We start from the raw sequence: 27,015 nt of genomic DNA, 5'->3' as shown, positions 1-27,015 counted from the left end.
TTTTTCTGGTCACTGAGTGCAAATTTTTATTTTATTATCTGAAAATAAGTCAGTGTATCTCAGTTGCACAATACAAGAAAATACCAAAATCAATGCTTAGATAATAAAATAGGTTTTTGCTTTAAAAGTGTTGCTGAAAAAGCAAAATTAAATTGTGTATAGACTATATGCTTGAATTCTATTTTTACAAAGTATTTTGTATAAAAGAGGAAAAGGCCCATATTCTATCAAAACAAAGTTAAACATTTCAAAGCGAATAGTGGTGCTGACTATTGAACCCGAGCTTTTCATCTTCAAAGTGCTATACAAATATTAAACAAAGGAATCCTGGTTGGCTCCATTATTCAAAAGTTCTTTGACTGGAAATACTAGCTGCAGAGAGGCAGGGATCCTTAACTAAGCCCTATAAAATACCTGTGAAGAAGATATGAGCCACCTCATTTTCAAAAGGAACAAACCAAAATCATGGCTTGAATGCTTTGCTCAAAGCCCTAAAAGAAGCCAGTTTGAAATTTACCCTGCACTTCAGCTTCCAGTAACCTTCAAACCTGTATTTCTGTGGTACCACAAAGAGGATTGCTTCAGCATTGCTAGTGGGTGGCTGTTCTCTAGACTTGTGAGGCATTGTGATTAACTATCTGCTTGAACTCTTTGTTCCACAAACCAGATGACTACGATGTGTGGCTGACAGACTCTCTCACTTCAAGACTGAACAGAAACAAATATTCTTTTGCTCGTACTATCTAGGCTTGGTGTCTAAAACATGTCAATGAAGGGATGATTGAAATTTACTTTACCTTTAATCATCCAGTTACTGTAGATGCCCACCCATCAAAATCCTATCTTCCTCATTAAACATCAAAATATTTGAGGTCCAAATGTATTCTGGGGGCCTGAATTAGCTGGACAGTGTGTTTGGATTCAGCCTGATATGTGTTTTCATTTTCTGCTGGTTTATTACAGCCACCGAGACTCAGTTCTGGCAAGACTGTTGAGACTGACCTGATTTTTCTGGAATTTTTCCTGCTGGAGCAGAAGGTCCTGGAGATGAAATCCCAATCTCCTCTTGAAACGGTAACCCACGCCCTCTCTCCCTTACTGCTGCTTTCCCCCTGGTTTCAGGCTCCTCAAGGCCCTAGCAGCCCACGGATGCACTTTGCCAGCTCCACCTCAAGCCAAGCCGGCACGTCCGCGCCTTACCACCTTCAATTCCACTGGCACGTAGCTGGGGGCCCTGATTTTTCAGTCAGCGCAGGGCTCCATCCCTGAGATGTCTCTCTTGGGATTCATGACTATACTCCCCACCGAGGAGCTCACTGTTCTTTACCCAAAACATAGAACTTGCCTCTGGAAAGTCATAGGGGCCAGCTAAAGTTACTGACCAGCTAAAGTTCCCTCAAACTGTAATGTTGCTTACTGGGTTGAATGAAGCCAAGCTAAAGGAAAAAAAAAAGAATCTGCATTTTTCCTGCCATTAATGGCTTGAATCAAAACCTCTAAAGAGTCCACTCAGATGAACTTCTCTGTGTGGGAGATGTCATTCTAGTCTCAGGCTTAGTACAAAGAAAGGGTTGAAAATGGGTTTAAACCAGAGAGGCAGTCAGGATGCTAGATGTTCGTTTTAAAGACGGAGGGAGGGTGGTTACAGCTTCCATGAAACGCAAGGAGCTTATGCCTAGAGCGTCTCCTCAGTAGTTAGAGGCTGAGGGGCTAGCTGCCTGAGATGGGAAGGTGTTGCTTCCAGAGTGGAGCACCTGGACTGTGGGATTGGTGGGAGAATGGCTGCGGGCTTGGCTTTCGGACAGCTCTGAGGGCAGGGAAGCCTGGGGGCTGCTGCTTTCCCATTATTGCCTCTCTGTGGCCTATGCTGACTGTCCATCACTATCCCCAAACTGGTGATGGACAAAATGTAGCCTGTGGCACCCACGGCGGTCCCTGCCCTGTTCCGTTCCGGTGCCGGGGGGCAGTGGTAACCTCCCGGCCCACAGTTATCCTGAGGCCAGGAACAGGGGAGGGAAAGAGCTACAATGGGCCGCCGAGGCTGCCTCTCAAGAGTTCAACCCTTTTCCCTTGGCCCCGCTCTTGGCTACTGCCTGGACCACAGACATCCTGTTTCACTGGCCAAAATAGTTCCTTTATCCCTGGCCAAGACGGATTTGACTTCAAGTGGGTATGCGTGGAAAAAATTACACCTGTGACCTCCCTACTCTGAAGTGCCTTTAAAAAAAAAGAAAACTGTTACCTGTAAATAATGAAATAATTTTTGCCCATCACTCGTAGAAAGAATATGCTGTACTTTGCAAGTTCTGTCCTTTTATATTGCTTTCAGGAAGGGAGCAGTTTTCAAAAGAAAGAACAGCACAAAGCCAGGAGGGGTGGCACGTGCTTCTTTCCTTCTGCCATCCCCTGGAAGGATTTTCTTTAAATGATGGCATCGTGTTCGTCGCTGAAAGACACAAGAGATTCATTTTAGGCTTTCTATAGTTAACACTCTGGGGTCCAAGAGAGAAGCGCGCTCTGCAAGTTTTCTTTACGAAGGTTTTCTGCAGTAACATCTGCAACAACTGAGAAGCAGTGTGGCTTAATGGAAGGCGCACAGGCCTGGGACTCAGAGGACTGGGGTTCTAATCATTGCTCTGCCACTTGTTCTGCTGGGTGACCCTGGGTAAGTCACTTCTCTATCTCAGTTACATGGGAATTAAGATTGAGTCCCATGCAGGACCGTGTCCAACCTGTTTAGGTTGTATTTATCCCAGTGCTTAGTATAGGGCTTGCCACATAGGAAGCCCTTGACAAATACCATTAAAAAGACAACCCAAAAAACCACTAACTTTCACTGCTCTGCCCCAAGCTCTCAATATATAGGCATAACTGAAATTTTTAAGGAAATCTTTGTTAACATCTGGAATGTTGTTAGGTTCCTGGGCTATTTTATATCAACACTCTACAGCTTACTGCTCAGTTTATTGGAACAAATAGTCCCTTACAGGTTGAGAACATAAGCCTAGATGATCACGGGGATTGCTTCAGGGTTTGATCGTCATCGATGGTATTTGAGCACTTGCCGTGTGCAGAGTACTATACCAAGCGCTTGGGAGAGTCCCGATATAACAGAGTTGGTAGACACGTTCTCTGCCCACCATGAGCTTACAGTCTAAAGGCTGAGCTCGTTGCGGGCAGGGAATGTTTCTATCAACTCTTGTTATAATAGGACTCTCTCAAGAGCTTGGTATAGTGCTCTGCACATAGTAAATGCTCAGGAAACACCACTGATTGGTTGATACCATAACAGGAACAAAAGTAGCCCCGGCCCCCACCACTTACATAGTTCTGTAGCGAATACCTCTTCTGGAATGGTAGGTTTTGCATCCAATGTACAGAACAGATAAGAGTCCAAGGGTTAATACGATGCCACCTATAAAACTTCCAATATCAAATTTTGATCCTCTGCTTAATTTGGCATCAATATTTGTTGCCACTGTAAGAAAAAGACATAAACCAAATTAATGTAGTAATAGGCTCTAAGGGATTTCCTTAGGGAGGCTGCACAATGACTGGCTAGAAGAAGAAGAACTGGGCAAGTAGTTTTTTTTTTTTTCCTCTGCCCCACAACTTATGTCCATAGCCATATTTTATTTGTTTTTGTAAGTGCCTGCCTCCCCTCTAGACTGTACGCTTGTTGTGGTCAGGGAACATGTCTACCAAGTCTGTTGTACTTTCCCAACTGCTTACTATGGTGCCCTGCACACACAAGCACTGATTGCGGCTACCTAGCTCTCTCCTGACCTTATCTACTGCCCCAACACCCTCCTATCCCCAAACGCTTTGCTCCTCTAGACCCTTTCAGAACCAGGATGAGGTCTTGACATTCCTTTTACCAAAGAAGACAGAGCAAAGTTCAGGGCCTTCGATAGCTTACAATCAATCATTTACCATGTGCAGAACACTGTGCTAAGAGCTTGGGAGAGTACACTGTAATAGGACTATAACAGGAATAGGCAGACTTGTTCAGGAACTAGATAGATACTTCAAATGCACCTGACCAGGGCGCAGAGATCAATTTTCAGTAGCAAAAAAATTGGATTCTAAATCCACAGAGGGCAAACCTTTTCAGCATCAACTGAACACTGGTCAGTTTTTGGGTCATGAAGTCAACAAAAAAAAAAACTCACAATGGTTTCTGGTATTTCTGAGTCCCACAGGTTCTGGCATTAGCACAACCACCTGACTGGTTTTTCCACTAACCCGTCATGCCGCTGCCATCTTGGATGTCAGCAGGGCAGTTTGCCAGGGTGAAGCCAAGACAACAGAACCACCAGGACCTGCCAAACAAGTTTATCCACTGGCTTGTCGATGCAAAACAATCTCATAGCAAAAATACTAGTGTGCATAAGCTCCTCTAAATATCTGCCCTTGAACCGGGACAAGAGGTCTGAGATAGCAAATCCAGCTGTTAGCTGGCTAACTGTCAATGAGTGAGAGGTTGGGGGGAAAACACATTAAGGAATTAGGACTACCTGGAGCAACCGTGGACTTGGATTTTATACACAGTATATTCGTGATTTTGAGATGAATTTAATGTAGTTCTTCTTACAGGTTAACAGTAAGAGACATGCTTTAAGAACAGTGTTCAAACTGAAAACCTGGATACAACCCGAAGTTCTGCTTCTAATTCCTCGTCCTGAACTACTTTTCAAAAGGTTTCTTTCTCGGTGAAGTTTGGGAATCATGAATTCTATTACTGAGTATAACACTGCAGTTGACTCCAACTTAAAATGCCTAGATATTTACTAAGGTGGTTAAAAAAAAACCCCAAACCCAAAACCCACGCTTCTTGCCATGACTTACTAAGTTTCACTTCAAATGATCACAAAAAACCCCAAGGAAAACAAATCTCCAATAGTTCTAAGACCTGTCCTTATGTTTTTGATAGGAGTGTGGCCCTAGTGCACAAAGCATGAGCTTGGGACTCGGAAAACCTGGATTCTAATACCAACTCATTATTCATTCATTCAGTCATACTTATTGAGCGCTTACTGTGTGCAGAGCACTATGCTAAGCGCTTGGGAAAGTACAATACAGCAATAAAGAGTGCCAGTCCCTGCCCACAATGAGCTCACAGTCTAGACTCCACCACTCTCTTGCTCTGTGACCTAGGGCAAGTCACTTCACTTCTCAGTGCCTCACTGTCCTCATCTGTAAAATGGGAATTCAGTACCTGTTCTCCCCGCCTGTTAAACTACAGGCCTCATGTGGGCTAGGGCCTGTATTTAACCTGATTATCTTGTAACTACCCCAGTGCTTAGTATAGCCTGGCCCATAGTAAGTGCTTAAATATCACCGTTTACCATCAGTCTTGTTATTATTAATAATGCTGGCTATCTCCAGAATACGAGGAATTCTGTACATGTGCAAACACTAGATCCTTGGTTAGGTGTTACTTGCACAATTAGACCCTCCAGAATTATGAGTAAATATTAAAATCCCATGCTTTGGGCAGCTTTCTACGAGAAATTTCCTGTAAATGTAAAGGAGAACCTGTTAAAGTGGTTTTTCCCTGTTCCCAAGTTCCTCAACAAGGTTCATGTTGCCAATCTCCTATATGTGCTGAACTACAGCATTTACAAGCTCTCTTTAGTCTTGGAACTAAGAGCTGTTGATAGATCTTACCGCTTGATGAGGCAGAAGCCGCCATGCCTGTGTTGTTGAGCACTGTCACTGCAGAGGTTTTGGAGATGTGGGATGTGTTTTGAGCGATGCTTGTTGTTGTCGTCGTCATCGACACCGTTGGAGATTTTGAGGTACTGGAAGGCTGCGTTGTTGTGGCATTTGGTTTCGAGGTACTGGATGCTGCAGGTTTTAAAGTACCAACTGTGGTGTTGGAGGTGGGAGGAACTGGAGATAACTTAGGTCTGGTAGAATTGGATGTGGTGTTGGAGTCGATAGTTGTCGAGTTGGCCAGAAGTTCTGATGTAGCACTGGTATGATTGCTGGCAGGTGAAACTGGAGCTTTATGTTTAGAAGAAAAAAAGTAATGTTAATATTGGAAATCTTTTGGAAAAAAAAAAGCACAATAGGAGTGTGGCCTAGTGGATAGAGAATGGGCCTGGGAGTCAGAGGTCATGGATTCTAATCCCAGTTCCACCACTTTGCTGTGTGACCTTGGCTAAGTCACTTCAATTCTCGGTGCCTCAGTTACCTCATCTGGAAAATGGGGATTAAGACTGTGAGTCCCACGTGGGACAGGACTGTGTCCAATCTGATTTGCTTGTATCCACCCCAGTGCTTAGTACAGTGTCTGGTACGTAGTAAGCATTCAACAAATACCATTATTATTATTATTGTTACTACTACTTAAGAAGCCAGTGGGAGATTGTCTGAAAGAAAGTAAGGTCCTCTAAAGGGAAGCTTGCTTACCATGGGCTCAACTGTGCTTCTTGAGGGCAGGGATTATCAATCAATCATATTTACTGAGCACTTCCTGTGTGCAGAGTAATATACTAAGCGCTTGGGAGAGTCCAATATAACAGAGTTGGCAGATATGCTCCCTGCCCACACGGGCTTACTGTTCTCTGTCCTCCACAGCCCTTGAGCCCCATGTGGGACAGGGATTGTAGCCGGACTGATTAACTATGTACCTACCCTGGTGTTCAGAAGAGTGTCTGACACATTGTAAGTGCTTAACAAATAACCACATAAAAAGGTGGAGGGGGGAGGGGCTAGACGTCAGTAAAAATATCTGACAACTTTAGACTTTGCTTTGAGGCCCTGCTGATTAAACCATGAAATGACAGAGGACTGTCTCCTAACAAAATACATTCAAAACACATTCAAACAAAAAAGGAAAAGCAGGAGTTGGATAAAAATGTATCTGTCCTGTGTGTGTGTGTCTGTCTGTCTCTCTTTCCTACAGATGTACCTCCCATCACCCTCAACAGAAAAGTAGGTAAAAGGTTCCAGTTAGAGAGAAGTGCTATTCTATTCTTTTGTGACTGTTTTCGACATAGGCAGAACTTGGCGTGGGGATGAAAATGTCGTTTATCCCAAAAATTTCTGTAAAAAACAGCTTAGGAAAGCAAGTTTATACAAACCTCTCCTAATGCTATTCAAACTATATACATCCATTTTTCTATGTGAAGAAAAGTTAAAAACTATTTCCTTAACATTAGTCAGGGTACTGATCGGCAGAGTACTTGTGCTGAAAGACTCTGCAGGCAATATTTATATTTCTAACCGTAGTGTCTGAGATAAGTCTCCAACTGATACTATTTCCAGCCAACTTTCTAAACAAAACAGTTCACTAAATAACCTTTGTGCCATATTTCACCTCACTGAAAATGCAGGGAAGAGGGATGGTTTGGTTCTGACAAGTGAATTGGCAGGATGTGTGAATGGGCGTATTTCAAAAAGTTCTTTTTATAGGTCGCAGCCACTTCCTGGTAATCAACATGCTAGGAACTGAAATAATTGTAGTATCTAGCCACTTGGGGATTTCAGAATGGTTTTAAGTGAAAACTACCTTTTGACATCAGATGAGTTCAAAATCCCCAAACTGGCTTCCTATTATGGGTGGGTGGGTGGGTGTGTGTGGAGATAGGACTTTGGCAGTTGTTTGAATGGTCGAACCCTAGGTATGGGCATGACAATTTCTCTTTTCCGAAATATCTCCAAACATCAGAAAAGAAAAATATAATGGTCAGATCTAGGCAATGTGAGAGCTAAGTCAACTTTAGTTGAGTTGCGTTTGGATCTGGGACCTATGGACAATTGACACCCACCCCACAGCCCTCATGGACATATCTTTAAAATTATATATTATAAATTACTTATCTATTCATATTAATGCCTGTCTCCCCTTCTAGATCGCAAGCTATGTTTGTACATATTTATTACTCTATTTATTTTACTTGTACATATCTATTCTATTTATTTTATTTTGTTAGCATGTTTGGTTTTGTTCTCTGTCTCCCCCTTTTAGACTGTGAGCCCACTGTTGGGTAGGGACTGTCTCTATATGTTGCCAACTTGTACTTCCCAAGCACTTAGTACAGTGCTCTGCACACAGTAAGCACTCAATAAATACAACTGATTGATTGATTGATTGACAGGGAACATTTCTGCTAATTCTGTTGTGCTGTACTCTCCCAAGACCTTAGTACAGTGCTCTGAACAGAGTAAGCACTTAATAAATATCACTGCTCAATGGTTGAGAGGCTGACGTGCATTGTGTTAAAGACTGGGTAAACATTTGAAGCAACTTTCTTCTTTGGTCACATCTCAAGTGCTTAGTACAGTGCTCTACACACAGTAAGAATTCAATAAATATGATTGAATGAACATCACTATGTCTTATTCATTTGCCTCTTTGTGGAGAAAAAAAATCCCCTTTCTGAATAAGGAAGATACAAGAAAAGCAAACATTTCCGGGCTAATACTCAAAATCTTTCAAATCACACATCTTTCAACTATTCTTACTATTTACACAACTGAAGGTTTTCATTCCCGTTTGAGTGAAAGTAAAGAATTTTCTGTTATCACAATGGTTATTAAATGTATTTTTCTTTTCCCCTGAAATCTCAATCTCCCCCTCCTCTCCCCCCAGAAGACCCAGAAATGACACTGGAATGAGCCTGAAAGTCTGAGGGAGAAGAGGCCTCATTCATGTGAACCCTCTTTCTATGGAACAGCTGTGCCCTGGGGTACAGTCAAGGTAATCAGATTGTCCCATGTGGGGCTCACAGTCTTCATCCCCATTTTACAGATGAGGGAACTGAGGCCCAGTGAAGTGAAGTGGCTTGCCCAAGGTCACACAGCAGACAAGTGGCAGAGCCGTGATTAGAACTCACATCCTCTGACTCCCAAGCCCGTGCTCTTTCCACTAAGCCATGCTGCTTCTTTTATTCTGCTTCTCTTAGACTTCCCTTCTCTGGGCCTCAGTTTCCTCATCTGTACAGTGGGGATTAAATCCTATTCCCTCTTATTTAGACTGGAAGCCCAATGTGAGATAGGGGTGGTGTCCAATCTGATTAACTGGTATCTAACCCCATGCTTGGCACATAGTAGATGGTCAACGAATCATGAAAAAAAAAGGCTCCATATACATCCCAAAACTGAACACTCAAAATCAGTGTTCCTGTTACCATTTACACTAAACAGAATTGCTGGCATTTGACCTCACCCAAACCAGCTCCAACATCATTCTTATTAGAAAATTCTCCTTCTCAATGACTGCCTGAAAATCACATGAAAACTATTTCTGTAAGTCACTTCTGTTTTGAACTGCGGATTTAAGATGACCAGAAAAACCTAAAGCAGGTAACTGTGAGCTCCTTGATGGCAGGGATTGTGTCTACTGATTGAACTGTACTCTCCCCAGGGTTTAGTACAGTGCTCTGCATCCAGAAAACACTCAACAAATACCACCGATTGACTGACTGATGCTCCAGAGAGAGGGAGGGACAAAGAGATTTGGAAAAGGGGAAAGAGTGGGAGACAAAGAGGATTGGGGGGGGGAGGGGCGACTACAGGAAAGGACAAAAGGGAGGAGAGAGACAAGAGAGTGGAGGAAGGACAAAGAGGGAAGAAGAGAAAGGAGAGGGATGGGCAAGCAGGAGAAAAAGGAAGAGGGCCAAAGAGGTAGCATTCACTGGGTTCCTCTGCCACGCAGTCCTGTCCACTGCTGCCACCCAGAAGCACCAAGAGAGCCATGGGTTAGGAAGGACCACAAAGGGCCAGGAAAGGCCAGCTCCTCTGGGCCAAGCAGGGCCTCTATTCCCCTTCAACGGGTGAGATGCAACCCAAGGCTGAAGAGGCAGTGTGTTTTCCTCAGTACTTAGCTTGAATTCATGGCAACTGAATACTTGGGAGAAGAGTTCCTGTGAAATCAACTCCAAACCTCTGGACTAAGATGTCTGAAACAAAGGAACTAGTCCAGGCTAGAAAATGGATCCACCGTCTATGCCTTCATTTTTAATCTGAAAAACACTGGCTGGTAGGCATGAGGGCAGGGATCAGGTCAACCAACTGTTCTCCAACTTTTCCAAGCGCTCAGCAAGTTGCTCTGCACAAAGTAGAGCACTTAATACATACCATTGGTTGATTTCACCCTCTATTTAAATCCCTACTGCAGTTTCCACTGCTGGGCAGTACTGTTATTTTTTCCCCCATCCATCTACTGTCCTTTAAAACACTGTACTTAAACATTTTGAAATGTTCCTATTGAGGAGAGCCTAGGGCAACTTTAAAGAGCTTGGCACAGCAATAACATTGTGTTCATTCCCGAAACAATAAACAAGTGAGGAGCTCAAGAATTTTGGACATATTTTCTCTACTGAATCAATTCTAGGGTGATGTGGAAACAGTTGTTTCTGCCACATCAGCAACCTAGGAAGATTAAAACAAAGAGCATAACGGGGCTTTTCAGCACTCAGAACTCTTCTGTCCACTCCACCTCCAGGAGCCAAAAAGTTCCTTCTGATACACTACTCTGAGCAACAGGGATGAAACTAGAGTGCAATACAATAAGCAAAACGCACAGCAGTAGGTATTCAAGAGCAAAAAGACTATTCAAACCATCATCAATTGTATTTATTTATTGAGCGCTCACTGTGTGCAGAGCACTGTACTAAGCGCTTGGGAAGTACAAGTTGGCAACACAGTCCCTACCCAACAGTGGGCTCACAGTCTAAAACGGCTAATTGATTTTGCAAACAGATGAGAGAGGCAAAACAGCCTTCTTTCAGCTGTATAAATGCAGCTCAAAGTCAAATAGGCTAGTTGTGGGCAAGGAATGTGCCTGTAATTGCTACATTGTACTCTTCCAAGCACTTAATACAATGCTCTGCACATAGTAAGCGCTCAATAAATAAAAACTGAACTGATTTAAGGCATGCATTGGGTGAAATAGAGATTGATTTCTTCTAACGTACTTTCTTTTGCCTTTTGGACTGCTTCACCAAACCAGGACAGTCTGGCAACTCAGTAAAAAATGGAAGAAATGGGTAGCTTGGGAAAATTCACTTATCTGCTCTTTAAGACATCGAATAAAACCTTTTCTGTAGGTCAGATTTAAATGAAGACAACACAACCATACATTTTAACCAAAAATCAAGGTGAAAACAGAGCTCGTGATTGGAAAAGTAGACTGAACGGCAGACTGATGCTGGAGATGGGAATTCAGGAGAAAATACTAGTTCTCATGGAGAAGCAGTCCGGTCTAGTGGAAAGAGAAGGGGCCTGGGAATCAGAGGACTTAAATTCTAATCCCGGCTCTTCTCTGTGACCACAGGCAAGTCACTTAACATCTCTAGGCCTCAGTTCCCTTATCTGCAACTGGGGATTCAATATCTGTTCTCCCTCCTACTGACACTGTGAGTCCCATGATCTTGTATCTAAACCTGTCTGTATCCACCCCAGCGTTTAGTACAGTGCCTGGCACATGTAAATGCTAAACAAATACCACAATTCTTATTTCACCCATGGCCCACCCAGCCCAGGATTCTTTCTCTGATAAAGACCAAAATAAGAATCCTGGGGAATGCCTGCTGGGGTGAGGCCATCTTGGTGAAGATTTCTGATCCAAGAACTGCCTGGAAGGTTCTCCTCTAGACTGTGAGCTCGTTGTGAGCAGGAACTGTCACTCTTTACTGTTGTACTGTACTTTCCCAAGCGCCTAGTACACTGCTTTGCGCCAAGTGCTCAATAAATACAACTGAATGAATGAATGAATGGCAGGGTATCTTGCAGGGTGACAGGCTCGTCGAGCATCATGAAAACAGGGGGGGAGAGTGGTGTGGTTTGGCATTGGCACTCTGCTGTGGGCATCTGGGCCACATATGGGCTTCGTCTGGCCAACGATTGGGTCTGGTTTGCCCTCCCATTTGCAGACACGTGACTGGTTGGTCAAGCGACCGGGAGACCCCACGCACACCACAAGCACTTTCTTCAGTTCCATGCCACACGTACTCAGTCCCCAAATCTTTGCAAGCGGATAGGACTCCCTCAGCCCACTGACCCGCTCGGCAACACCCCCCGAGAGGGCTCGCTGACTTTGAACTCCCCTGCTGAACCCCAGTAATGATTGAAAGCACTCGCATTTCTCTCAACTTTCTCCTTAGAAAGGCTGTTCTCTAGTGGGCAGGAAACGTGACTACCAACTCAGTTATATTGTACTTTCCCAAACAGTACAGGGCTCTGCACAAACTAAGCGCTCAATAAATGCAGTTGATTTGACTGATCATTTACCGCCTTATGGCACTGGACCTGGGAACACTGAAAAGAGATTTGTCATTTATCCAGTTGATGCAATAAAGGTTGACTATATTCAGCAAATTAATGAGAAAACTGCCAAATTTCCACACTAAGGCATGTGCGGATCATTATCATCATCATCATCAATGGTATTAGCTGAGGGTTTGTGCACATGATTCAGTCTTAATTTCCCATCAAACAATTCCATTTTCTACCACCTGCTTATTCGGCTGCTCCCAGTATCAGCAAAAGCAGCTGGGTCCTGCCCAATGCCCAGAAAATGGGAGAAAGGGGTTGTGAAACAGCAACTTTCTTCTTGCAGAAAATTCACCATAACCACCAAGGCCACAACTGGGTTGCATCCTACCTATCCGCTTTTGACTTTGTACAGCTAGTTACAGTTTTCTAGAGGTTCGTCATTCCAAAAAGTTTCCCAATAGCGGCAGTTAGATGTTCCAAGATTCCTGGCTATATTAATTAGGACCTCCCCGCCCCCTCCAAAAAATTCCAGTACTGTTTTTTTTTCCTCTTATTATTTCTTGCCATCCAAAGTATTCCTCTATGGATAAGTTTTATAACCCAAGGTTCTGCTACTACCATGCCACAGGACAAAAATAAAACCTAAATGTTAGAGTTTATTTCAGTAACCTCAGTATAGTGCTCTGCAAACAGTAAGCACTCAATAAATACCACTGACTGGACTGATAGATTGATGGGGTTACTAATGGAGGGCTCCTTATCCATGGAATAAGCCAAAACCACAGAAAAGATCTTCAGAGAACCAAAAGTCCAATCCACATATTGTGCTTATAAAGATTGCCTCTTGCTGCTCTGCCTTACGCAAGAATTGCCACAGAAACTAAGTTTGTTTCTCTTCCTCTTAGGCAGTGGAACTTTATTATCTTTCCATTACAACACTGAATATCGTACTGCTGAAATTATTTTTACATTTTGTGCAATGAAACAATGAATAAAATACATTTGCATAGAATAAGCCTTTGGTGATTCTCATGTGAAATTGGCTCTGCACACAGCCACATTTTGGCTATCCACCAACATTCTTGCAGAACATATACAGGGAAACGAATTTTAAATAAGCAGTATCTCAATGTACACTTCCTGCTTGCTTAAGTTGGACGGTTGGAAAATGTTCTGCACGTCTGGGCAGTATTTCAGGGGGGAGAACAATGCACAGATGGAAATAAACGATTACACCTTCATCTTAAAAATGAAAGGCAAATCTTCCTACATAAAAGTAAATAAGTAAAAATCTCTCCAGAGAAAGATGACTCCAAGGAGGAGGACAGGGCCAAAGTGGTGTCGGGGGAACGGGAAGTTAAGTCCCTTGGCAAGCGATCATACTGTGGGTGGGCTGCCAGATTCCCGAGGTTTTTCTCGGGCTCCTATTGGGGCAGTCTGACCCTAAGGCCCACCGATGATTCCATGATGAATTGGTGCCATTTTGTCAGCTGACAAGCTGACCGCTAAAGGGCTGCTTTATCTGGCCACCTCATCTGTTATCAAGGTGGTTTAGACTACAGAGTCACAGGCCTGGAGACAAGGAGCAGAGCTGAAGAAGTGTATGTGGTTGGTCTTCCATGACTCCTACTCCTCCCTCTCCCGTTGATGACACCTACTTTTAATCCAGAAAGGAGAAACAAGGTGGCCCACTTTTAGCTGAAGATGTTTTTTCTTCCATTAAGAGGCTGTGCGCCTTTTCTTGCTGCTTCTTGTTTCTCCTTATCCCCCACATCATCTCTGCAGTTTCTCTCATTGGAGCTTTCCACCCGGGGAAATCTCACTCAACTTATACCAGAAAGCCATTTGCATTAAAAGTCGACTTCATTTAAAATGCTCACTTCTGTGCCTTGTTGGCAAACCTCCAGGGCTGGGCTGGCCGATGCCTCGTGAAAAAAATCTAAGACTCTTCTTACCCGGAAAAGTGGTGTGGCCCAGTGGTAAGGGCAGAGTCTGGGAGTCAGAGAACCTGGGTTCTAATCCTGGTTCTGCCACTTGTTTCCTGTGTGACCTTGGGTAAGTCACTTTACTTCTCTGTGCCTCAATTACCTGATCTGTAAAATGAGGATTAAGATTGTGAGCCCCATAAGGGACAGGGACTGTGTCCAACCTCATTAGCTTGTATCTACCCCAGCGCTTAACACAGTGCCTGGCATGTAGAAAACTCTTAAATACCATTTAAAAAAAAAGTATCTGCAAGAGGTTAACTGATTGCCCTTTTGTCAAGATAAAGACATCTTGGAAAACAATATATTTCTTCAGAATTTTGCAAGATTTACTTGGGTAATATTAGTTTGAGGTTGTGGAGATGGGATAGTCCTATTCTTCCATTGGAGCATGGGCTTTCCCAGACTGGGAAATACAGTGCTCCAAATGTGAGCAGTTCAGTGCTTCTAGAATGGGAAGTACATTGCTCTTCACCAAGTACATCATCGATAAATACCATTGTTTGATCTAGGCCATAGAACAGATTTAAGAAGTGTAAGTTACCTCTTCTTAGCCCCCCTATCGAATATGAGCTGTTAGCGCTGGCAACTGAGGCAATATGATTAGGACTGTTGACTTTGTGCCAAAAAAACAGAATCCCAGTGGACTTGAGACTTTGGAAAGGAAAAGGAAGTTTACGCTGGAAGTGTCAAGCATCGAGACCAAACAGATACTGTTATTTTTGAGAGCAGCTTTTTCACTAGTCCCAGTTCATGAGCAGATAATAATAATAATTATAATAATGGTACTTGTTAAGCACTTCCTATGTACCAAGCACTGTTCTAAACGCTGGGGTTGATACAAGATTGGACACAATCCCTGTCCCACATTGGGCTCACAGTCTCAATCCCCATTTTACAAAAGAGGTCACTGAAGAACAGAAGGGAAAGTGACTTGCCCAAGGTCACACAGCAGACACATGGCTGAGCCGGGATTAGAACCCACATCCTCTGACTCCTAAACCTGGCCTCTTTCCACTAGACCACGCCGCTTCTGGTGCATTATAACCCTTAGTACAGTGCTCTGCACACAGTAAGCACTCAATAAATACGATTGAATGAATGAATGACCCATGGACCTTCTAATCTGTAAACTGGCTGTGCGATTGCCCTGTTCTTGCTCCTGCTGATTGAATGAATGAATGCTACACCTACATGATTGACATCTGCTGCCCAGCTAAATCCACTGCAGGGATCATTGTTTCGGCACATGGTTGGGCTTGCCAGAACAGTACGTACTAAAATATCAACGATCAATTTGACTAACAATTAAACTCAACACAGAGCAGCTAGAAAGTTAGAAAGTCCTGACAGGTTAGAACTTTGCATATGAACCTAATCTTTAAGAATTATGACCTGGATAACACTGTAGCATTACTCAGAGCCACAGCCGATTTTCTCTTGACCAAAGACCTCTTTTCTTGGCCAAATCCATTTTGTCTTCATCTAACACTGTAGTTCAATATAAGTCTTGAATGAGCCCAAGTTCTATAGTCCTTATATTCAAAATAACATCTAAGTCAACCACCTAATGAAAATTGGAATCTCAAGAGCAGACCTCAGCTCTTCATTTTTATGCAGGGAGTATTATGGAGCCACAGACCTGATCAAACTCCAGGCGCCTGCTGCAAAAAGCAACTTCTTGCTTTTATGGATCAAGATGCAGCCTTTGATGATGGGAGCTTTATTTGATTGCCAGAATCAGCCTTCCAACCTGGCTACACAAATTCCACCACCTTTCAGTGGGAGCCTGATGACATGCTGAAATAGCACACAGCCGCTTTGGTGGAATAGATCCCTGGCAGATGAGGGCAAATCAGCCCCCAGGCAACCTTTCTACTTGTATTGGACCAATTTTCCTTCATTTTGAGTCTATCGGGGGAGAGCTGAGCTGGCTCCAGAAAACCTCTTCCCAAGTTCCAGTGAAACGAGGGACACCGCTTTCTGCAGCTGGTTCTGTCACTCAATGTGCGGCCCAAGCTGGTGACCTGACACAGCCAACTCATGGTCCTGGGGAGTGTAAGGTTCTACAACTCTCAGCATATGGGTTGAAAGGAGTGTAAACCTGACTCAAATAATTTTTCCCCCAAGGGCCAGGTAGTCTGGCAGCTAAGGGAGTACTGATAAGACAGACATTAACAGTCATTATGACTAGTGTACACAACATTACCCTAATCCAAAGAAAACAACAAAATGCAGCATTGATAGACAGATCTCAGCAGGCATAATGACTAACATAAGCAGCTTTACACTACCCCAAACATAAAACAAAATGCAGCACTGATATTGACAGATCTCAGCAGGCATCATGACTAGAGTAAATAACTTTACACTAACTCAAACAAAAACACCACCATAAAAACCCACAGAGGTTTTCTATGCCTGGACTGCAGCCTAAAAGCTAAGTGCCCCAAATAGACACATTCCCTGCCCACAACAAGTTCATGGTCTAGAGCCAGCGCCTGGTCTGCTACTAATAATTATGGTACTTAATAGCTTATCATTTACTAAGCATTCACTGTATTAAGAGCTGGGGTGGATATAAGAGAACTCAGTTGGGCACGTTCCCTTGTCCCACTTGGGGGCTCACAGTCTAAGTAGAAGAGAGTAGGGTTTAAATAATAAATGATGATATCTGTTATGCGCTTACTATGTGTGAGACACTGGATTAAGCACTGGGGTGGATACAAGCAAATCAGGTTGGAGGCAGTCCTGGTCCCACATGGGGCTCACAAGTCTCAAACCCCATTTTACAGATAAGGTAACTGAGGCCCAGAGAAGAGACTTCTCCAAGGTCACACAGCACACAAGTGGTGGAGCCGGGATTGTATCCACGACCAGGCCCGGGCTCTCTCCACTATGCTATTCTGCTTCTGTAAAAAGTCCACTATGCCACCTATAAAAAGTCCATTTTGCTGATGAGGAAACTGAGGCCTAGAAGTTAAGTGACTTGACCAAAATCCCACAGTAGACAAGTGGCAGAGCTGATATTAGAACCCACAACCTGTGACTTCCAAGTCCGTGCTCTCTCCCCTAGGACACACTGCTTAAGCAACTTAAAGGAAACATAAAATATGAAAGTCAATTCCATACCAAGAGGAACAACCTACATAGAACAAGAGCGTCAGCTACTGTTCCAGGCCACTAGACCATTTAACTGCAGAATTAACTTCTCCAATTATCTGCCACATTTTCACATCTTTTGGCCACAATCACCAGCAACCTCAAGGGAAGCGCTACACAAATATCACAATCGTTACTGTTATTGTTGAGCATGGAATGGCAGTGCAGGGTTCATTTTAGACCAGGTTAGGAGAAGCAGATTTCAGTGGCCAAAGCACTGGCCCGGGAATCAAAAGGACCTGGGTTCTTGGGTAGAGAACCTGGGTAGGGACCTGGGTAGAGAAGCAGTGTGGCTCAATGGACAGAGCATGGGCTTTGGAGTCAGAAGTCGTGGGTTCAAACCCCTGCTCTGCCAGTTGTCAGCTGTGTGACTTTGGGCAAGTCACTTCACTTCTCTGGACCTCAGTTACCTCATCTGTAAAATGGGGATTAAGACTGTGAGCCCCCCGTGGGACAACATGCTCACCTCGTAACCACCCCAGTGCTTAGAACAGTGATTTGCACATAGTAAGCACTTAACAAATGCCACCAGAATTACTATTCTGATCCCGGCTCCTCCACTTATCTGCGGGGTGCCCTCGGGTGAGTCACTTCACCGGGCCTCAGTTACCTCACGTAAAATGGGACTCAGAGTATGAGCCTCATGTGCGACAGGGACTTTGTCCAACCTGATTCTTTATCTTTACTCCAGTGCTTAGAACAGTGCTTGGCACATAGTAAGCACTTCACAGGTACCATAATTATAATTATACTAAAACTGCTTAGCAGGGGGCAGGGCAGGAAGGGGAAGATCTTGCTGTGGCCAGCCCTAAAGCCTGATTTCTAGCAGCATTTCCTGGTGGTGCCTAATCCCCTCTCAGGATCAGCATTCTCCTAGTGCTTAATCTGTTTTTGTTTTCCCTCCTCTGCTCTGGCTAAAACTGCAAGGAACTATTACCTGCTGAATAGAGAGTGGGCTGTTCTGCTTGCTTTAGCTATACAACAGCCTGGAGGCAAGGGATGGAAACCAATGACAACAAGAAGTGCCTTCCTGTTTTATGATTATAGGCTTCTCTTAAAAAAAAAATATTACTAATTTCTCTGGCTCCCCAAACCTTATCTGACTTTTTTCTCCCTTGCTGTCTCCCCCACTCCCACCCCACCCATTTGGTTATCTTGTTTTCACCTCCAGTTCCTCCCCCTCCAACCTGTAATTTTTTCTTCAGAAATCCAGGAGTTCTACCATCGCCAACCCTTCTACCTGGTTGTAATACATCCTTCTAAGTGCTTAGTACAGTGCTCTGCACACTGTAAACACTCAATAAATATGACTGACTACTACTCTACAGTGAGCTTGATTCTCTTCTATTGATTCTGAGGGAGAGGGAAGGAGTAATGAACCAGAAAATAGTGGTGATGTGTAACTGACACACATTTGTCTCTTCCCAACATAATACTGGTGGTGGTATCATTTATTAAACACCTACTAAGTGGCAAAGCCCTGTACTAAGTGCACGTAAAGAATACACAGGTGAGGGTTTAAACAAAGTTCTTGGCCTTTGAGGGGCTCAGACATTTTTATGCAAAATGATCATTCATTTCTATCTTCTCCTAACTTTATTTACATAACAACTTTACTTAGAAATTTTATCCCATTGAGGTGAGCACAAGTACACTCTCTGGCCCCTTCCTTCCTCTCCCCCTCGTCCCCCTCTAAATCCCCCCCATCTTACCTCCTTTCCTTCCGCACTGCACCTGTATATATGTATATATGTTTGTACATATTTTTTCCTCTATTTATTTATTTATTTTATTTGTACATATCTATTCTATTTATTTTATTTTGTTAGTATGTTTGTTTTTGTTCTCTGTCTCCCCCTTTTAGACTGTGAGCCCACTGTTGGGTAGGGACTGTCTCTATATGTTGCCAATTTGTACTTCCCAAGCGCTTAGTACAGTGCTCTGCACATAGTAAGCGCTCAATAAATACGATTGATGATGATGATGGTGCCCAAAATGTTAGGGTATCTGAGTATTTCGCATGCTGCCTGGCTTAGAAAGAAGCCCAGAAAGGTCCAGAAACAGAGAAGATGCAGATACCCACCTCCATCCTGTTTTTCCAAACACTGAGATACAATCAGGTGAATATTTTACCCCCAAATATATTTCCTAATTCTTCTATTGACATTTTTTTATCCACTTGGGTAAACCCCAATAAATTTCCAGGAAAACAGGGCCCCCAAATGAAGGGGCCTTGACTTATGGCAGGCACGGTTTGGGGCTGCTGGTTTTTGGTGAGAGGCTGGGGACCTTCACTAAGCAGAGTCTGAAAAGACTTGCTGATCCCAGGTTTAGGACTGTCACTGGCTGGAATATGAGCTGCTAATAATCATGACAATAATGATAATGGAATATGTCAAATGCTTACTCTGTGCCAGGCACTGTTCTAAGTGCTGGGGTAAATGATAAAAGCAGATTGGGCACATGGGACTAACAGTCTATGATGGAGGGAGAACAGGTACTTTAGCCCCATTTTACAGCTGAGGTACCTGAGGCACAGGAGTACAGTGACTTGTCCACGGTTTCACAGGAGGCAAGTGCAAGACCAGAATTTGAACTCAGGCCCTCTGACTCCTGCCTTCCAGATCCTAAGTGTGAAGCAGAGTGGCCCGACAGAGCGTCGTCCTGGGAGCCACAAGGACCTGGGTTCTGATCCCACTACTCCACCACCTGTCTGCTGTGTGACCTTGGGCAAGTCTTTTAACTTCTCTGTGCCTCTGTGAGCTCTATGTATTTTGTTAAGTGCTTACTAGGTGCTAGGCACTGTACTAAGTGCTGGGCACTGTGCCGGCACTGTACAAAGCACTGGGGTAGATACAAGCTAATCAGGTTGGACATAATGTCTGTCCCATTCTGAGAGCCGAGAGGTTAATGAGAATTGTAGAAGAGCCTAAATGATATTCAAGAAGTCTGCAGTGTCGGACAGGTTACTGTACCACTCTAAACAATGTCCTGTTTATATAAAAGGAAATACAACTTCTTGAGAGAAAGGTCAAATACCACTCCTGTTACCATCTCCAGCTATTAAACTGCATTAAAGGAATGCTGGGTAAGTTCAGGGTTTGGAAAGCTGGGGGCTTCGGTATTGCTAAAAGAACACCCCAAAACCTAGAACAACTGGCAAAACTGACTATTTTCTAAACCAGGTAAGTTCGCAACAGAATGAGAAAGGAGCTGAAAATATTTTAAGAAAGAAGGCAGTTGATCTTCAATAAAGACTTGCTGCTTGCCAACACACTGGATCGAAGCTTCTAAACTACTGTGCCGTGACACCCCCAGTGAACCTGGGAAGTTTCACCACACCACCAGCTTGATTTTCATCTCTCTGCGGGAAGGGAATGCGTCTACTGATCCTACTGTTCCGTACCTTCCCAAGCGTTTAGAACAGTGCTCTGCCCACAGCCGGTGTTCAATAATACCGCTGACTGATTTCATCACATCTTCGTGAAATCTAAGATGACAACGCTCAGCTCCATGGATCTGGGGCTGCCACCTTGCAATTCATTTCAGATGCCTGAGTCTTAGGCCCAGAAGTGAACCCACTCAGGCTGCAATTCAAGCTGGCACCCCACCTGAAAAAGAATGGGAAGCTCTGCCCTGGCCACTTTTATACTAACGGTGACTCAGTCTCCCTCCTACGACTGAGAATCACGGACTCAGGGTGCATCTTTGGAGGGCAAGCTGGAGGCAGGCCATTTTTATCAAACCTAGATAAATGTCAGATTTTTGATGGCTACTTGATCCTTCTTGCCTGCCAAGTTGGCCCTGGGCTACATGGGCAGCCGGCTCCTCTGAGCAGGGGGCTCCTAGCCCAGCAACGGAATCTTCTACTCTCCCAGTGGAATGCAAACACCGGCTTCTTAGGAAACATTTCTTGGCCGATGACCCTGCTGGCACCATTCTAAACCGGCAGAGTGATTTGGTTGAAAAGTTGCTAGCTAAAAATATTTCTCTTTTTTCCCTTCGCGGCAGCACCACTCAATCGAGTGCTCATTGTGTGCAGAGCACTGTACTAAGCATTTGGGACAGTACAACACAACACTTTCCGAGCTTAGTCTGAAATGTACTGTGTTTCCATACTATCTCTGGGGCTCTTTAGGGGGTCTTTATCTTGCAGTGGCTTTGGGACTGAGGTCCTCCATTCCCTAGGACCAAAATGTTCTTTAGTCCGGCAGGGTCTACTAGGCCCCACTGATGTGTGGACTTGTGCAACTGGTTAATAAGTTGTGGACAGACTCTCCAAACAATTGGAAAACAACAATTTTGGGACCCGAAAGATCCATGCTGACCCTCCAGTTATGTGATATCCGTCCCAAGAGAGTTAGGAGGCAGCAAATCAACTGTTTTTTTTTAAATACAGTTCATCGTTTTTCTTGAGATCAAATGACTAACTGGAGTTTGATATTTTCCCTAATCTATTGCTGAACACTAGATACTTATTTTCAAGAAAGGTATTTGACTTTTGACGTTTCCCCCTTAAAAATGTAGTTTACAAATTCCCACAACAATGACAAATCTTCCTGTTCTCTCAAAAGACTGCAATTAAGTCCAATTTGGAGAATATTAAAGTTTCTCAAGTAGCAACAAGAAATAGTTCCTTTTCTGAGTTTCTTTTCTGGGGATACTTGAGGGGTTGGTTTAAAAAGTTACTGCTTTTTAAACTAGCCAAAGGATGAATATGTGAGGAGATCTGGAATAAAAATAATAATAAAAAACTCAAAAAATTTTGTGGCCAAGTAATCAATTTGCAAATATATCATTATCATATGAAAACATTTTAATGTCAGGTCTATTTTCAATGAGAAATACTAATAACGTACAGGAAGTGATATGCGCTATCAACAAAGAGAAGCGAGGAAACCAACTCCCCAAACCTATTTTAGCATTGCCCCTAGCAAAAAAAAAAAAAAAAAAATTCTACACCTAAAATGAGTATTTCTTTGTATGAACACACAACTGCTTGGATTGTCCTAATTTCATCTAGTACTGGCACGAATAGGTTTTCCTAAACATGAGTTGCTATGCTGCTTGCAGTTATGCCAACATACACAGTTACCCAATTTACTTTTCTACAAATGGGTGGTAAAGTAAGCAAAGCACATTATCTCTGTACATTTGGCAAGACTGCAAGTTAAAATGGTTACAGTCCACCGCAGGGTAACAGGAGAAGAATATTTACCACAATTCCACCTTTTTAGTATCATCTATGTATTATGGAAAGAGCACAGGTCTGGGAGTTAGAGGACCTGGGTTCTAGTCCAAGTTCCACCACTATATAATAATAATTGTTACAATAGTAACAATAATAATTTACTATGTGCCAGGCACTGTACTAAGTGCTGGAGTAGATAGAAGCTAATCAGGTTGGACACAATCCCTGTCCCACCTAGGGCTGTCTTAATCTCCATTTTACAGATGAAGTAACAAGCACAGAGAAGTTAAATTACTTGCCCAAGATCTCACAGCAGACAAATTGGAGCTGGGATTAGAACTCAGGTTCTCTGGCTCCCAGGTGCATGCTCTATCCACAATGTCACACTGCTTCTCAATAAAGGCTTTCATTGAAAGTATCATTTTTTTGTACATTTTGTTAAGTTACTTGCCTTTAACCTAAAACCATTTGTTAATATTACTATAATCACTTTAGCTGGGATGACCCCCACTGTGGCCACACCAAAATATTTATTTGAGAACCTCTGGTCAATTCCATACGTGTAGAGACTGGTTTCCAGGTAGGCAGAAAGAACTCTGACATATCTTCTGGATATAGACCCCATCCTCTCCCCTTAAAATTATGATTTCTGTAGAATTCCTGAATGATTGCCAGTGAAGGCTTAACTCCTCTGGCATTGGGAGCTTCAGGGCTATTCCCTAATGTTTGGCAGGGAGAATTAATACAAAGTGTCAGTGACTACATCAATCAATCAAAACAGTGGTAATTATTGAGTGCTTACTATGTACAGAGCACTGTACTAAGCACTTGAGAGAGCATTTGGTGACTTTCCAAGCTTTGAAATAGTTGAAATTTCTGAAATATTTAGCCTGATGTAGAGGGAAAAGAGGTTATGATCTTAAGATATACCACGTTGGCAAAAAAAAAAAAGAAAAAAAGGATAGACTCATTCTGGTTAACGGCATGCTTGTGCAAAGTTCTGATTGCAAACTAGATAGTCCTGTGGGCAGGTGGTAAGCTCTTTGAGGGTAGGGATTGTGTCACCTAACTCTATTGGACTCTCCCAAGTGCTCAGTATAGTGCTCTGCAAAGATTATGGGCCCAATACTACCTTTGATTGACGTATAAAAAATGTACAATCACTGACTATGATAAAATTCAATCATCCAGAATGCATAAACCCGAGGTCAGGATCAACCAATCACTGGTACTTACTGAGTGCTCACTGAGTGCAGGGCACTGTGCTAAGCACTTGGGAGTATGCCACAGGGTGGGTAGGCACGATCCCTGCCATTGTAGTAAAGTCTACCTCTCCCTCTCAAGACTGTAAGCTTGTTACGGGCACGGAACGTGTCAGCTAATGCTGTTGTACTGTACTCTCCCAAGTGCTCAGTACAGTGCTCTGCACATAGACATGAGAGGCGCTCAATAAATGTTACAGACGGATACCAGCTGGATCTTCTGGTGTTTCTGACATGAGCTTCGATTGCTAAATCACACTTTTGTCTGAGTCACCTGAAATGGCTGGAACCAAAGCGGGTGATCTGCCTGAATTATCCAGATAATTATGTCTATTCCTGACTCTGTCAGAGTGACCTAGCCTAATCGTACACATCCTTCACAGTATTAAAGGCAGGTGTGAGGGGGTGAGACTTAGAACAGAGAAGCAGTTGTGCTCACCCTAATCTCAACTAGCTTTCTGTGTTTCCCCAGGCCAGTCACTAAAATTTCCACTGTGACCCCACTGCCTAGTGACTGTAACCCCTCCAGGAATGGGCAATGTTCTAGAAGTGTACAAAATTTGCCTATAATGCCAAAATGTGCCATGGCTTAAAATAGGTCAGAAACACAAAAGACAAAACAACGAAAAAAAACCCGACAATTGGAAGTCAATTCTTCAGCATCTTTGGGCCTGTCTAAAGCCTCAGGGTCTTGACTTTGAGACAGAAGAGTGAACAACAGACATCATTTCCAAGATGAGGTAAGATCTTCACTGTAAGAAAGGGAGTCAGGGCTAAGACGGTGCATTTGAGAGCACAAGAAACTGAAACTTGGCCTATAGCTCAGAGAACAGCAGTTCACTTCAAACTCCTTCTCCAAGTGCTTCACCATCTTGGTAAATACGGGAAACTTTAAGACTGTGCGGCCCGTGGGCACTGAAAAGACAAAAATGTCAAGGGCTTCGCCCTCCACGCATCCCACAAGGGCAAGGCCAGGAACCTCTTCAATTTGACCAATTCCGTCTCTCTCTCAGGAAAACCGAACCCCTTCTTTGCATCGGGGTGGCTCAGTGGAATGAGCACGGGCTTGGGAGCCAGAGGTCATGGATTCGAATCCTGACTGCCACTTGTCAGCTGTGTGACCTTGGGCAAGCCACTTAACTTCTCTGTGCCTCAGTTACCTCATCTGTAAAATGGGGACTAAGACTGTGAGCCCCACGTGGGACAACCTGACCACCTTGTATCCCCCCGGCACTTAGAATAGTGCCTCACACATGGTAAATGCTTAATAAAAACCATCATTATTATCGACCATAATCCAAAGTTACAAAAGTTCCCTTCTCTGTGGGCTAAAGCACCGTGGTTAACCAGTGGTAAAAGCCCAGGGCTGGGGGAGTCAGGAAGCCTGGGTTCTCTTCCTGCCACTTGTCTGCTATGTGACCATGGGCAAGTCCCTCAACTGCTCTGGGCCTCAGTTTCCTCATCCCTAACATGGGGGTCAAATCCTACTTTCTCCTCCTTAGACTGGGAGCCCCATGGAGGGGCAGGGACTGTGTCCAACCTGATTATACTGGATCTACCCCAGCATTTTCAGTACAGTGTCTAACACATAGTAAACACTTAACTAAGCACCCTAAAAAAAATCAGCTGGGAACCTGCAGTGTCCGTGGAAGCTTTGCAGGAAAATTACTTGAGCCTGGGGGAGCAAAGGGAGAAGACAGAGCCACCATAGCTCAATCAATCAATGGTATTTATTGGGCGCTTACAGGGTGCAGAGCACTATACTATACAGTTGGGAGAGGGCGATCGATGGTATTTATTGAGCGCTTACTGGGTGCAGACCACTACTGATGGTATTACTGGAGCGCTTACGGCATAGGAAGCACTGTACTAAGCGCTTGGGAGAGTACAATCGATGGTATTTGTTGGGCGCTTAAAGCATGCCAAGTACTGTACTAAGCGCTTGGGAAAGCACAATCAAGGACATCTGTTGAGTGATTACGGGGTGCAGAGCACTTTCGATGGCGTTAATTGAGCGCTCACGGGGTGCAAAGCAAGTACTGTACTAAGCCCTGGGGAGAGTGCAATCCATGGCATTTAGTGAGTGCTTAGGGGGTGCATAATAAAAACTGTACTAAGCGCTGGGGAGGCTGAGATCGATGGCATTTAGTGAGCGCTTAGGGGTGCAGACCAATCACTGTACTAAGCGCTGGGGAGAGTGGCATCGATGGCATTTACTGAGCGCCCACGGGGTGTAAAACAAGTACTATACTAAGCGCCGGGGAGAGTGCCATCGATGGCATTTATTGAGCGCCCACGGGGTGCAGACCAAGTACTGTACTAAGCGCTGGGGAGAGTGACATCGATGGCATTTAGTGATCGCTTAGGAGTGCTGAGCAAGTACTGGACAAAGCGCTGGGGAGAGTGCAATCGATGGCATTTATTGAGCGCCCACGGGGTGTAAAGCAAGTACTGTACTGGGAAGCAGCGTGGCTCAATGGAAAGACCACAGGCTTTGGAGTCACAGTTCATGGGTTCCAATCCCGGCTCCACCAACTGTCAGCTGTGTGACTTTGGGCAGGTCACTTCTCTGGGCCTCAGTGACCTCATCTGTACAATGGGGATGAAGACTGCGAGCCCCCCGTGGGACAACCTGATCACCCTGTAACCTCCCCGGCGCTTAGAACGGTGCTTTGCACACAGTAAGCGCTTAATAAATGCCATCATTATTACCGTACTACGCGCTAGGGATAGGGCCATCGATCAATCAATCAATCGTATTTACTGAGCGCTTACTGTGTGCAGAGCACTGCACTAAGCGCTTGGGAAGTCCAAGTTGGCAACACAGGGAGACGGTCCCTACCCAACAGTGGGCTCACAGTCTAAAAGATGGGAGGTAGTGAGCGCTCACGGGGTGTAAAATTAAGTAGCGGACAAAGCGCTGGGGTGTAGTGAGCGCTCACGGGGGTGCGGAGCAGTGAACTAAGCGTTGGGGGGGGGCCGGTGGCGGGAAGCCCCGCTGTGGCTCGCTCGGCCCGGCGCCGGGCTGGGGGGGGCGGCTACGCTACTCACCGGCCGGAGCTTGTCCGCGCGCGGCCTGCAGCAGGAGCAGCAGCAGCAGCAGCAGCGCCTGCAACACGTGCAGCGCCTGCACCGTCTGCAACACGTGCAGCGCCGGCCCCGCCGACCTCATGGTCCGACTGCCCGC

At 44.3% G+C, this 27,015-nt stretch overlaps 1 protein-coding gene across 1 annotated transcript; it reads right to left on the bottom strand.

Annotated features, from left to right (window-relative positions):
* On the bottom strand, positions 1–27,015 carry TMEM123 (transmembrane protein 123). Its single transcript, XM_038761820.1, has 4 exons — positions 26,880–27,015; positions 5,671–6,009; positions 3,325–3,478; positions 1–2,446 (listed from the first exon to the last, which is right to left on the bottom strand). Exons 1-4 carry the CDS (start codon positions 26,998–27,000, stop codon positions 2,422–2,424), a joined length of 639 nt encoding a protein of 212 aa, XP_038617748.1. The 5' UTR covers positions 27,001–27,015; the 3' UTR covers positions 1–2,421.

The sequence above is a fragment of the Tachyglossus aculeatus genome, chromosome 20 (assembly GCF_015852505.1).
Source record: "Tachyglossus aculeatus isolate mTacAcu1 chromosome 20, mTacAcu1.pri, whole genome shotgun sequence".
NCBI classification, from domain to species: Eukaryota; Metazoa; Chordata; class Mammalia; order Monotremata; family Tachyglossidae; genus Tachyglossus; species Tachyglossus aculeatus.
Note: the sequence above shows the minus strand (reverse complement) of the source record. Positions and strands in the feature narration are given on the sequence as shown.